Raw genomic sequence first — 14983 nt, forward strand, 5'->3', positions numbered from 1 at the left:
CTGGCAAGTGAAGTAGACTCTACCAATGACACACAAAGCAGGATATCACTCCTCTTTCCTGTCTTCTACTGATATTAAAATGGAGTTCCAAGTCAAAAGGAAAACTGAACAGATGTGTATGTATTAATCCTAATAGCAATACAACTAGTACAAAATGCTGCAGCATGTCTCCTCTGCAACACAAGCTACTGTGAGCATATCAAACTCGTCCTCCACTCTCTACACTGGTTTTCCATAGAATTGCGAATCAAGTTCAAGGTCTCAGTCCTTATCTTCAAAGCGCTCCATTTCCTGTGCCGAGGGTACCTAAGAGACTGTCTAAAGGACAAAGACAGTAGTCAACAACTTCGCTTCTGTAGCACAATGGAACTCTCAACAGTAGGAGTAAAGCTTGTCTGTGTAGGAGACAGAACCTCAGACCAGAGGTGGTCCGAGACTGTGTAATGAACAACCCCAGGAACTAAGGATCATCACAAAGCCACTTTTGCTCCAAGTGCAAGGCACATTTCTTTTACATCTCTAATATAAACACACAGCAACAGGTACACTTATATAATAAATAAATGAATGAATAAAAACAACAACAAAAACTTTTATCAAAACAAGACATTCCTCTGCACACACCTCTCCCTTTGAAAAGAGGATGAGAGAACAACCAACACATGGCAGATGTGGTCATGATACTTAATGCATTACTGGAGAGGGCTCAGGTACTATGACAACAAGTGTGGTATAAGAACTTATATAGGATAGGACAGAGCCTTATGGAGAAATGTGCATTATCCTAAAAGTTTTATCATTCTGAACTCAAACAATGAAGTACTAAAAAGGATATTTAAATTATTTTAGATAGCGGGATAAGTCAAAAACAGCCAAGGAGTTCAAATACAGACTGACCATTTGTGCTACAATCATATCTTGGGGCACAGCTGAAGCCCCCTCCACCTCTGCTGGAAGCTGCAACCAAGAAAAAATTCACCTTCTAGCGGTAGTGGTACTCATGCTGTCCTCTGCCAGGAAATAACTTTAAATTTTAGCCATCATATGAAAGGAGCCCTGCTAGCAGATGCTCCCTGGAAGATACATTAATTCAGTGCAGCTCCAAGATGCCACAGGCAGCTCTTCCCAGTTTGTGAGTTGCAACACATGGCTCCAAGCCCCTCAAAAAAGTGTGTGCGCGCACACACGACTATTGCTACAGCTGGTCTTCTCACCAGCCGAACCCAATCAGTGAATCTGGCCACCTATTGGTAGCTCATGTACTGTAAAATGAAAACAAACAAAAAAGGCACATACATTGTGTCCCCTTAGTAAATGTTGAGTTTTAACTTAGTATTTTCCAGTTTTGACAAGCATGAGTAAGTTCCATGGGATCACTAGATGCAGAACTGTGGCCAGAATTTGGTATCTGGTGATTTTTAAAAATTGCAGTTTAACTGGCAGATTACATTTTATCTAAATAGGTGCTATTGGTATTTAGGGATGCTCACTTTTTTTAAAAACAATTTTAAAAGTATAATTTTTTGTTAAAAGATGAAGGAGCTGATCCCAATGTAATGTACATTTATTATTGATGATGTGTACTAAAAATTCTTATGAAAGCTTTGCCACTGTTTTCATCCATTTTTATTTCAAAGTATCAAAAGCATTAAAAACAATTTCCGACTAATTGTGCCATATTCAGCAAATTGATCAAACTGAAGTCAATGGGGCTATTTGTGAGGGTAAGAAGACTAGGGTCCAGTCCACAGTTTACCAAACTGTGTTTTTGTTATATCACAAACTAGTTTTATTTAAAAAAAGAAAAGGAGGACTACTGCCACCTTAGAGACTAACCAATTTAAATAAATTGGTTAGTCTCTAAGGTGCCACTAGTCCTCCTTTTCTTTTTGCGAATACAGACTAACACGGCTGCTACTCTGAAACCTAGTTTTATTTAGATAAGTACAAATTTGAGTATAAACTAGTAAGCTTTTCCCTCTTTGCACCCATGCAATTTTAAAATTAATTGTTTTTGAAATGAAAATTTAAAAATATGTTCTGTGACAGACACCTGGGTACAGCAGGTCCAATTTCAGCCAGGATTAAATGCGTACAGCCATTCTGAGGACTGGAGTTTATCATGGCATCTTTGACATTAACTTTAACTGCTACACAAACACACAACTATGATTACAGAAGGTAATTGATAATTATATGAAGTATTACAAGATGATCATACCACAAAAGCAGCCAGACTCCTTTGGGGTGAATCCCAGTCAAAGCAACTGTTAACATAGTAGGCAGCATTTATGAGCACCATGACACATCGCTTCATGCGGATAAAGTTCCTTAATAGAAGCTGTGGGAAAGATGAAAAGATGAAAATATATTCAGAAAAAACAAGACTTCAAACTATCAAGAGAGCTTACAACATCTTCAAGCTCATTCTCATTAAAGCAAGTTAGTAAAGTTGAAAGAATATGTCAAGTTGTTTAGTTTACAGATCTAGAATAATATCAGTATTTACTGAAGAATGGGAAGGGGAAGCAAATCTAGACAGTTATACAAGTCAGTCAGTTTATCACCTGTTGAACTTAATTCTAATGTTTATAATTTTGAATGACATACAAATGTCTGTTTCTCCCAAACATTTCAAGATATTGTGTTTAAAAAATATAATAAAAAAGAACATGAAACATAATTTGCAAAAATTCAAGCATTATTTGGTCAGTGAAATTTGGGAGTTTTATTAAATATGTTGACAAAATTTTTCAAAATTGGGTACCTAATATTAGGTTTTTCAGACTACATTTAGGCTGTAAGTAAGTAAGTAAGTAAGTGGCTTGATTTTTCAAAAGTGCTGAGCTCTTGAACTCCCATGAGTTCAATGTTTTGAAAATCTTGGCCTTTGTTTTAAAAATTTGTGTTGTCGGCCATTGTGCACAAACTGTGCAAAATTATAGCTCTAATCGAACAGATCACCTATATTCAGTGCATCCAATTTTTTCCCCTTTGCTTTAGAATATCTTGCTATAGTTGCTTTTGCAGTCATCACGTATTTTATAGCATTTATCCCTATAATCTTAACCATAAGAGGTCTTATTCTTATCTGCACAAAACTGCGTCATACAGAGATACAGGTTTCAATTCAGGGAGAAAACTCTTTAAATTACCTAAAATGATAATGAGCCCTAATTTATAAGAGAGCTGAATGTAGTAATGCATCATTTAATTTAAGTTAACACATTAAATTCATCTGTGAAAGTAAAATCCCACTGATCATCAGGAAATGTAGACATTTTAAAATGCTACTGTATCTACCGTTAATTCAAGATCTCCCTTTGTAATTTTTGAATAGCCCTTTTCTTTTATATGATGTATTATATTATAAGCTAATATCCTAAAACTAAAAGAGGGTATTTAAAGTTTATTGCCAACTGCAAGCAAGTACAATAACCATCATTTTCTGTTATGAAAGTGGGGAGAACAGCGAATCTTGAATAAAAGGCCTTCTTGTTTGTTTGCTGTAATAATGAGGAAAAAATGCAGCTCTAGAAACTGCTTTCCTTACAATAGTGAAGACAGACGGTATTTTGCCCTTTACAATCTCTTCAGTGAAATACAATGGACAATGCATATATAATTCATGTGGCAGATATTGCAAATCATATTAATGTTTATGAAGGCTCATTAGTATTTGAATAGCCTAGGGTCTGACAAAATAAAATTGTTTAAAACCTCTCCCTTTCCCACCACAAACAACAACAACAAACTGTACTCCTCACAGCCCAACCAAATACCCAACTCTACATAACTAAAATACAGTACTGTCGAAAGTGAAAAAAAGTTGTATCAAATATAATTGAGGACAAAAACGTAAGATGTGCCTTTAAAATAATTATTACCAGAAAATATCGTAACCATATGAGGCAAAAATATTTGAAAAGGAAAAGGGGACACAGTTTTCCCAATCGGATGGCCCTGAAAAGTTATAGATTATTTGATTTTGGTAGTCTCATTTGAGATTCTAATAGAGCACAACACTTAAAACCTAGCTAAGAGAATGTTAATACTCTCCTTTCCCCCACAAACAAAATGGAGTGCTTTCAGATCAAGGTTAACGGCATAAATTTATGCTAGACTTAGCTTAGATCCACCTGTGCTATAACCTGATATGTGTGGACACACTGATGATTTCAATTGTGTTCTCACGCACACATTTCATGGAAATCAAATTGCAATTGACGATGAACTGACATAATAAAAATTATATATTTGTTTTTCTCTCTTCTTGAATCTCATAATTTAGTTTTGTAAACAGATCGTGGACATGTAATTCTTTTCCCCCAATGAAGTTTGACATGAGGTGTCTAGAAGCTTATGGCTGATGTTAAGTCTTTGCAAAAGGATTAGTCTTTTCTTCTGCTTTACCTGTTTAGACAGTCTGTTTTCCTCTTCGATGTACTTCTGTTCTTTGGGCATTAATGTTCGTATGCTGGCTTTCACCTATACATCAAAATATGTGTCAATGTTATGGGCTTACGTAACACTCACTAACAATACAGACATCAATTTGCAATAACTATTAAGTTTCAAAGTCATAGCTGCCAAGCCCATAAAATATAAATGTACACACAGGCACGAGTTTCCGTTTCTTACATTAGCAGCCATAGCAGCAGCAGCAGCAGCAGCACAGGAACAAAAAGAGTGGGTGTGCCAGCCAGTGGCAGAAGAGTATTCTGTAGTATACATCAAGGTTTAGAGAAAATGAGGAATGACAGAAATTCTCTACAAATCAGGAACAAAAGCTTTCATGAAACTGAACTCTTTAGCAGTACAAAAAAGCCAAAGTTAAGACTTACAGCATTAAAAATCACATCTATTTCAAGATAGATGACCCCCTTTGTTGGCCCTGTCAGCTGCTTGTTTTTCAAGACGTAGGCTTTCTGTTCACCATTTTGAATCTGCGGGAAAAGGACATGACAGCCGTCTGTCTCGCGGTCTCCACTGAATACACTTCCTCAGTAACCTTTGACCCCCAGCTGCTGAAACTGACAGAGAACCCAAAACAACTGTGGCAATTCTGACAAGTACCTGTTCATTACCAGGACCAAGTCTGTCAGGAAAAATTAACTATCATGGGATTCAACATGGCCGTGAATTGAGTATGTTAAAAATTTTAGTGTTCTTATTACAGACCTTGGTTGAGAAATGACAGACAGAGCTGAGATTTTTTTATGTTTTCCTTGAGCAAAAGAAATACAGAGCAATATGTCAGGTGAATGAAACTTACAGACAGCAACGGTATCGCAACTTTGCCCAGAAAGTCAGCACTCCGATCTCTATCTTCGTCATAAACTGTCACTTCAAGAACTGAGTGGATATCTTTAATATTGCTATTCAGGAAAAAATACACACGGGGGGGGGGGTGGGAGGAGAGGGGGAAATGTCACTGACATCAATAGTTACCAAGGACAAAAACATAATAAAGTTAGCAAAATGCAAGTAATACGTATATTTTTTAAAAGCATCCAGGGAACAAAATTTAGGTAAATGAAAAGCCCCTGAATGCAAGAAAACCACAGTTTTGGTCACTTCATAGGCAGCATGGCAGCATTTGCACGACCTTACATCATAGACCTGATTCTTTAAATCTTCTATCCTGTGTGGGCACAGCAAGAGTTACAATGAAAGGCAGTGCTGAGTAGCACTAAGGGATTTACAGATGCAGACAGCAGATCTGATACCCATAAAAGACTATCCCTTAAAATGTTACTGTCCTTGAGATAATTTCAAATGGCAACCTCTTTGATAGCTGTAACTCTCTAAATGAAAGTAAATAATAATGAACTAGCTGAGCAGATCTTTGGGCTCAGAATGAGCCCTCTACTTCCAAAATTCTAGTTTAATCCGAATTATTCAATAGCCACACTAAAAAGAAATTTGGAAAGATGTATACAAAGCATATAACATTATTCAGCATTTTATAGTATTTCAGCTACTAGATATTAAATAGTCCATTACCATGCATAGCAGATGGCACTGTATGCAGTAAAATCTTATGCGATTACTCAGATTTTTGGTTTGGAAAAAGAAACAAAAGTTGTTTGACAGCACTTGTTCTTTGATCAAATTGCTTACCCAGAAAACATGAATTAAAGGAAAATAACTGAACTTGAGTAAAACACACACATGTAGGAAATTTTTTTTTAAAGGCAAAAATCAATCAGCAAATTTGAGAATATCCCAAACAATTGATACAATTATACGTATTACAGAAGATCCTGTGAAGATCCTCCTTGATGATTGTATGAGTTTTTCTAGTTTCTGACCAGTCTTTTGTCCTTTACAAAAATGTCTGATTCCTCATTCAGAGAACGTAGTCAGGTAGTGGAGGTTGATTAGTTGCTGATTCTCTTAGCATTAATTAAAAAAATTAATGAAGAATTTAGCGTGTTTTTACAGATTCATAAATGAGAACTTGTGAGGAAGCTACTGAGAAGTACAATTGCTGTGGGATTTTTCTTTTGATCTGCGTTCATTACTAAGGCCCCATCACAGAGGAAGGGGAGCAACGATCTATAGATCCTGTAGCATAGGTTGTAAAGAGATGACTGACAAATTTTAAGAACAATGGGGAAATTAAATTAGAGGTTGTTTTGGGATCAAGAGCAATACTTGATATTCTCATTTATGCCAAACACACAAAAAGCTGAAGTTTCTACTGGGTTTTAGAGAGGATTGTTTGCAGATTTCATTTTTCTGATCAGTTTTCTCCTCATTGGTGTGGCGATACACTCAGGGAGAAACAAAGTATTAAAAAAAGAAAGAAACAAGGTGACACTTCATTCTTGGAAGAAAAATTGTGCTTTGAATTTGTCAAAACTTTTTATTGTTTTCAAAACCATAGAGAAATAAAAACAACGTGCACCACTTCCTCCACAAAATGAATGTTTCAGATATATATTATCCAATAGCAGCACTGCATGAGTGTAATATAGGATACTATTGTGCCATAGTCATCTGACAAAATGAGAGGAAAATAATCAATAAGATCTGACAGAAAAATAAGTGTGTTTTACATTTCTTCCCACAGTTAACTAGTGTTTTATAATTACATTTTCTAAAGTTCATAAGCATCAATACATTTCCTCATTTTCAAACTCTAGGCCCTAGTCCTGTGACATCAACTGTCACTAAAACTAGTGGGAATTTAGAATGCTCAGCACTTCACACTTAGCATCTCATCGGAATGGGACTTCTTTTCTTACCATCGAAGTGATCTAGTCTTCATTTCTTTGAAAACATTTTTTTGTTATCCTCAACTGAATTCCTTTTCAATGAATTATTTGGTTTAAAAAAATAACAGTGTTCTAACTCTATCTTCCTAGTTTAGCAGTAGGTAGCTCTGATTTTAAAAACTTACAATGTGAAGACTTTGTTCCATTCAGGGTTGAGATTCTTGTAGACTGTATGTGTCAGCAGTCTGTCATTGTTCAACTCAACTACGCAAAATGGGTCACTTTTACCTAGAGAGAGAGAGAGAGAGAACATGGAACAAAATCCATGAATATTCTGCACCTAAAACTCACAGAACCTCCTCTCAACTTGGACTAAAAAAAAAAAAAGCATGGAATGTAAAGATAAATTCATATGTACTGCTTTTCTGATCACAAACTGCATGATCCTTCAATGTGCTGAGCAAAACCAGGAGGCTTTGAAGTGTCTCAGCACCCTGCATGATCAACCATATAGTTAGCTATACTGATCAGATAATTAAATCATCCTGACACACAGGAAATTAAGAAAGAGGCATAATGTGATGCAAATTATTCAGCTGATACTTCAAGTTAGATATTTTCCCTCAAATAATAATAAAAACTCAAACTAATTCACGGGTGGAAGAGTGTGTGTGTCCGGCTCTAGGTCTATTTTTATTTACATAACGATTACTTGAAGAAGACAACCACTTCACTTTGTTGCATCATTCCCCCCTCCCATCTGATTAATTAATAAAATGAAGTAGCATTTGCTCAACAAGAACATTACACGTAAATTCCAACATGGCCTGATGCTGATGGCTTAAAGCCAAATTCTATGCTTATTTATATGCATGAGCATCCTATTTAAGTCAATATATTTAGCAAAAGGTGCACATGTGTACAGAAGTTACATGTTGGGCTGTGAATCATTATTAAGGGTACCAATACATTGGTGCCAAGTCCCAAAATAACTCATACTCCCATAAGTTGAGGGAACTATGTTTCCCTCACGCAAACCAAGTGTTGGAAAGTTATTGAGTGTTGGCATTAGCTCTTCACAATCAAATCTAGCATACTAAGCAACTATATTTCACGTCTTCAATATTCCTGTAATGCGATGTCATGTATTATAAGAACACATAAATTCAGTGGCGCTACATTAATGATACTAGTAAGGCATGTAATTTGTTCATACCTTTTACAAATGACAATGAAATCAATATTTAGACAAAGCTCTCCAGAGGTCACATCTTCCAAACTGCAATATTGATTCAGATTACAACAGAGTTTAATGTGGATATTATTAACTTTAATGATAAAGAATAATTGTTTTAAATACAATGTGAATTACAGTCACAGTGGACATTTACATTCTATAGAAAGCTGAATATCACTGAATCTTTTAAACTTGAAAAAAGAGATGGATACAATATTGCATCTCAGAACGTTTACCTGCCACTTCCCAACTCTAAAAGGAAATTAGAAACTGATTTCTCACATTTCTGAGGTTTTCTGTTTCAATATTTCAAAAGAAAAGAGATAGTCACAAATACAAAGCAGAACAAATGTACTAGCTGAGCAGAGTAAACTGTTATTGTATCATCTTCTTTGTTCACTTATATTTGCATATGATTGTAGAACATGATTAGTTTGAATTCATTGTACACAGAAACAGGAATATGGTTAAAAAGTTTCCTTTCACTGAAGTGTCTAAATGCACTTTACTATAAATAAAGACAAAGTATCTGATACAATAAGTTAATTATGAAAATGAAATTATGATAACTCTTCTTTTGTTTACTGCATACTTTGATGTATCACTTTTTTCCATAACTTTCTTCTTACAAAGGTATATTAATACCAGTCCAGTCAAGAAGGCCAAATAATAGGTGACATGAATCATGGTGGACATTTGATCACATGCTCCTGCTCCTCTAGATTGAATCTAATTTCTCCATCATTATTGGAAAGAAAACAACCCGTCTGCATGCATAAGTTCAACTTTTTTCAATTCGCCTAAACAAATGAAGGAATAATATTGACCTAGCTTTAGGACATAAGGGAATATCATGACACTTTACATGAGGTGTCCCATATACTCTTTACTACACCAACAGAAGTTTTGTCACCATTGCCATCTCCATCAAGGAATAACATCTTATTCTAAAAGGAGGAAAGGGATCTCAGATGAGAAGACAAATCTTTGTCCATGAGCATATTTTTCCATAGACTAAAGCCCTCATATCTGAGTTAAACAGCTGTATGACAAAGCACCTTGTCACAAGGTGAACTGGCCTTTTAAGGGGCTTTGGGCTATACCTGTGCCAGTGTTAGCTTGTCCCATGTAGAAGAAAGAAGTGACAAAAGTGGCTAAGAGTAGGCCTGGGGTGAGAAGAAGAGCAGCCTGTGGTTCAGTGAGGGAGGGGTGGGAGTGGGGATAGAGGCTCAAAGAGAGAGGAACTCCAAGGAGAGGAGACCTGGGAATTGATTCTTTATAAAGAGACAGAGAGCAGCCAGGAGGTCTGGGAATATAGGAAGAGACACCAGGAAGATGACAAGGCAGTTTTGGACTATAGAAGGCAAAGAACCTCATTGTTCCAAGCCTGGTAACCCACAGTAGAGGCTGGACATGGACTCCCCATATCCTGCCACCTGGTAAGGAGGAGCAGTGACCCCTGGAAACAAGGTGTGGATGGATGACTAGAGCCCAAAAGAGATAGAAGCTGAGCTCAGAAGAAGGGCAGCACTGGAAGATTTGTGTTTGTTTTGAGCTACAGGGCTAGATCACTGGAATCACCTGATGACACTGGGAATCAGGAATTCTAGGAACTAGTGAACGATTGAAACTGAAGCAAAACTGAAGCAGAGGCAGGATCTGGTACTAGGTTCAGAGGGGCCTTGCTACTCTCCTCCATATTAGCATTTCTCCTTGAAGCATCCAAAATTGAAGCTCATACATCGTCTTCCATTGTGTGCTCTCTGGAGGTATAGGCACGAGCAAACCTTACTCCGAGCTGGAAATCAATATTTCTTATCTTGAATAAGTGGACATTATCCACAAAGACAAATCCAGAGAAATCTTACAATTGCTTGGTGGGGCTCATGTATACCCTTCATCTCACTGGTTCTAGACACCTGACAAAATAACTTTATGCTGTTAGTCCCTTTCCCAGAGCTAACATTTCCCATATGTCTGTTTAAGTATTTAGCACAAAGGGGACTGGACCAGGTTAAGGCCTCTAGGCTGCCCCAAAAGAATAATAAATATCAGTAACCCTATCAGGAGGAAGGGGCACTTAGAAGCCTAGGCTTGTAAACTCCACTCAGCACCATCACAATAAAATGAATGAAAAAAAAAATAAGAACTTTACTTGCTTCTGTGATTACTTTTGTGACATTCCATCTTCCGTTTGAACCTAGGATGCTTCCCCTTTTTACTTCCACTTTTGCAACAGCTGCCTGCCTCACTTTCCAAATGAATCTCCTTGAATAATTTATAACCCCTTGTTGTACTGTCTCCCCTGAATCAGACTATGAAAAGAGAAAACTGCTAATCCAGAGGACACTGTTCCAAATCAGATTTTTCCAGAGGTATTTTTAATAATTCCTGTTAACACATTTTTCTTTCTCTGATTCTGTAGTATGAAGGTAGGAGAGCCTAACCGACATATTAACTCATCTGGTTTCCTTCCTGGACATCATCTATTTTTTCTACCTTGTCTTCAAGACACAGGCACATTAATTGGTGGCTCCTTCATGGCATCTAAATGCCTTATATAAAGCAACATCAAATTAATGTTAGCTGCAGTGGTAGAACTCTCAACTCCCTCAGCTCCTTGTTCTCCTGAGCAAGTCAAGTGGGCGTGGCCCTAACCTATCCCTTCCACCAAAGCTCCAAACCTGTAGGGTGCAGAAGCCAGAGGAAGCCTCTTTTATTCTTAGCACCTCTTCCTCCAAGTGAAAATTCTTTATTTCAGGGCAAATTTCCTTTTATTTCAGGTAATTCTTCAAGCAATGTAGTTGCATTTTTGTACTCTCTTTCCTACCCTGCCAAGTCACTAAGACACTGCACAGACAATTAAAATATAATAAGAATAAACTATAAGAATGACACTATTGGGTTTAGTGTGCAGGTGCTGAAGGGTGTTGATGGTCTGAGACGCACGGAAGGACCAATTAGGTGATCGGGTGTTCCCTTCTGGCCTTAAACTCTATGACTCTAAAAAGCCAAACATGGGTAATCGTTTTTCAAGACATGCTTCCCCATACTAATGTCTTTTCATCTACTCATTTTAAATATCAGCAGGAAATAGCCACCATACCATTCAGTAAACTTTGCCTCCCTATATGGTATCTGAATAAACAACAACGAGACCACTGGTGACACTTTTCCAAAGTCTCTAAGTCTCTTATCCCATCCCCTTTTTTATCCTCTCATTATATTAGGGCCTAATTCAAAACCAATTGAAGTCAATTGCAGTCTCTCTCACTGACTTCAGTGGGCTTTGGAAAAGTCCATAATCCTCCCACTGAATCTTATATGACAACTTGGGATCTACTAACCTACCTATTTTGACTACCTCAAATCACTCAAATCCTTCTTTAAAATGCACTTCTTCCACAAAACTGTCCAATAATAATACCTCCAAAGAAGAAAAAGATACATAATAGAAAACTATATTTTAAAGAATCACACAATTTTAGATTTCATCTCCGTTTTCTCTTCTGGTGCACTGTATATTTGGCGTTTTCTGTTTAACTTCATGGGGCAATGATGAAAAAGGCATTTGAGAGGATAGAATGGATTTATCTACTGTATTTCAATGCTCAATTCCCCTTCTCTTTAGTCCCGACCACTTTAACAATGCAAAGTAATAAATGGGAGTTTTCCCTGATTAAAGGCCATCGAATTTGGCCCTTGATTTAAATTTCTTACTGGCTATATTTTACATAGATTAAATGCAAAAGCATTTTCATTATAAAGTGGTATTAATTATAAGCAACATGAAAATATTAATGTACAGAACTCTGCTGCATAATATTATTGGGTTAAGTAGGTTAGACATTGTAAAAAGTGAGGCTTCAAATGCGTAAGACTAGCTTTTGCAGATGCTTTCATTTGGATTAAAATGACAGTCACCAATATTCATATTACAGGAAATAAGATGACTTCCAACTAAGATCAGGCAGAATGTTTCCTTTATAGAATTATGTCATCATGTTTTTTGTATTTGTTTTTTTCATACCTTCCCTTAAAAATCCATTAATAACTGTTAGAGAGAGCAGAGCACAACTGACTTAAAGGACAGGTGGTCTCTCCAAAAGGGTAATTTGTACGTTCTTAATCAGAGCTGCCATTGATCTATTCTCTCCCTAGAACTGCTAAACTTCACAGGGCTAGATTCATTTCAGCAGGCACAAGACGATGTACAATGCACCTCCACCTGCCCCAAAAAGCCCACTGTGCCCAGTTAAGATTCACTTGCAGTGCCCCGCCAGCTCCACTAAGCTACACAGATGGCTACAGTGAGGATGCACTAAATCAGCATGCGGTCCTGGCCATGTCTCTTTCCGAGACCATGGTTACATTGTATCTTTGGCATATATATATATAGTTTACTAAGAAGGATCATGTGCCAGCATAAACCAGGAATGAATGTAGCTTAGAACCTAAATTTCTGTGGGCTCCAATAGACCATAAAGCTATGTACAACTATGATAGTTTATATTACTCAAGCAAATTCTAGTATAGAGTTTGCTAGGTTGTAATTAGGCTAGAACTTGAATATCAATTCTGTGCCCAAGATAAACATAATCTGAATTATTTTTGCACTATTCATGTTATACTAACAGTCATTCCCTTCCCACCTCCTCCTAGCCCTGAGCAGACCTTTCCTCTGAGACCTGCAACAGTGACTACTTTATGTGAAGACTTAGAAATGTCAGAAGTAATTTCAATTGCACTTATCAAAAATAAGTTCACAGGCCTTGTCCTCAGAAGGATATTTACATAAATGTAATTCAGTTGCGAGAATTGAACGTTTCTCATTTATTGTTTGAAAATATCACAAATCATCATGCAATTGCCCATGGCTGGCCATTGCGATCTATGAAACCCATTGCCAAAAATTTGTTCATTTTTGGAAAAACTGCAAGACAGTTCATGACCGTGCCATTGGGGCAGGCTCTAAAGTCACAAAGGTTGCTGCAAGCTCCCTAGCAGCCAGCTGCCTGCAACTGAGCAGCTAGCATGCCCTCTGGCCACAAGGAACGATAGCTCAACAGCGTCTTTATGGTCTGTGTTATACCGGATGTCAGACTAAATAATCACAATGGTCCCTTCTGGGCTTAAAATGTGTGAATCTATCTATGAGAGGCTGCCTTATCTAATGGATTAAGTACAGGACCAAAACCAAGAGACTCCAGCGTTCTAATGGCAGCTTTGACAATGACTCAGTCTGTGGCCTTAGTTGAGTCACTTAACCTTTCTTAGTTTTCCACCTGTAAAACAGAAATGATGATAATATCTAGCTCACAGTGATGTTGTTATTGATTAATTATGTGTCTGAGTGTCATGAATATTCAGGATATCTGACAAGGACATTCAGTTCAACAACCACATTTAAACAAATTTTGCAGAATATTTGAATAAAGCAAATTTCAAGTTAGTAATCAAGTATTTGCACCAAAAACCTGATTCTGAGAGCTCTGCTCATCCAATCAAGGAACAGAAAATAAACATCTGATATAGTTTTGTTACTCGGTTTTTCCTTTAATAATTAAAGCCTTTGAGTACATAAAATATTAGGGTCAGTTTGAGTTTTTATTTATCTTATAATATTGACTATTTTGCATGATCAGTTGTTACTTTCATAAAGACTGATTTAAAAAAACTTATATAGATGCTGGATATGCTGCTACTAGATAGTGCAAATTACATTTGGAGCCATGATTTGAAAGGGTTACTAAATTTGCTCCAGCAATTTTTTTGTGTAGAGCCTTCCATATCTGTACTCAAAATTAATATTTGTACACATAAATTTGACATTTGATTTGCAAAATTTTGCAAACATTTCAGGAACAAATTCAAATGATGTTTTTGGAAAACATAGCTTTAAAAAACTTACAGTTAAAAAAAGTCCATCTGCACTCCACAATCTTGAAATTTTATCATCTTGATTCTGATCCTACTTTCAATTAAATCAATCAAAATTTTAATATTGAATTTATTGGGAATAGGATTGAGTGTCTTATATAAAACTTTGAAAAAATATAAAAAATGGTTCACTCAAACTGCATTTTCTTTCTGTTCTCTGAAGAATCTCACAGCTATCTATGATAGTAAATCCAACTATTGTAAAGCCTTTTATAAAATATACCTTTTATTCCAAACTCTATCTAGAAATCTCAGAACCTAAAACACAATAACAATCAACTGATAATGAGGTCAGAAATACAAGTAAATTTACTTCTAATGAAGTCAGGAGACACAGTAATCAAAGTGTTAAAAATTCATTTCATGCATATCTCATTTGCCTCTTAGCTGATATTTATCACATAATACTGTGAGAAAGTAGAGGTCTAAGATGCTCCAGATAAATGGCTCAATTAATTGTACAGAGGTAGCCCTCTTTGAGCTGAATCAGAGCTGTGAGCTCTTTATTAAAAGCACTATTCTGTAGCCCATAACCTTGTTCCTTGACTCCTCTCTAGTTTCCAATTTAAACAAGTCCCCATGC

General features: G+C 36.5%; 1 protein-coding gene across 4 annotated transcripts in view; it reads right to left on the reverse strand.

Moving 5' to 3' along the window:
* MCTP1 (multiple C2 and transmembrane domain containing 1) overlaps positions 1 to 14983 on the reverse strand; it is a 448799-nt gene that overhangs the window by 141558 nt on the left and 292258 nt on the right. For all 4 annotated transcript variants that reach the window (XM_074952853.1, XM_074952855.1, XM_074952856.1 and 1 more), the window contains 5 exons: positions 7409 to 7511; positions 5276 to 5378; positions 4845 to 4946; positions 4414 to 4488; positions 2222 to 2341 (listed from right to left, as the gene is read on the reverse strand). In XM_074952853.1, coding sequence (XP_074808954.1) covers positions 2222 to 2341; positions 4414 to 4488; positions 4845 to 4946; positions 5276 to 5378; positions 7409 to 7511 — 503 coding nt within the window. The remainder of the gene's footprint in view (positions 1 to 2221; positions 2342 to 4413; positions 4489 to 4844; positions 4947 to 5275; positions 5379 to 7408; positions 7512 to 14983) is intronic.

This window comes from Natator depressus, chromosome 5, assembly GCF_965152275.1.
Source record: "Natator depressus isolate rNatDep1 chromosome 5, rNatDep2.hap1, whole genome shotgun sequence".
Taxonomy (NCBI): domain Eukaryota; kingdom Metazoa; phylum Chordata; order Testudines; family Cheloniidae; genus Natator; species Natator depressus.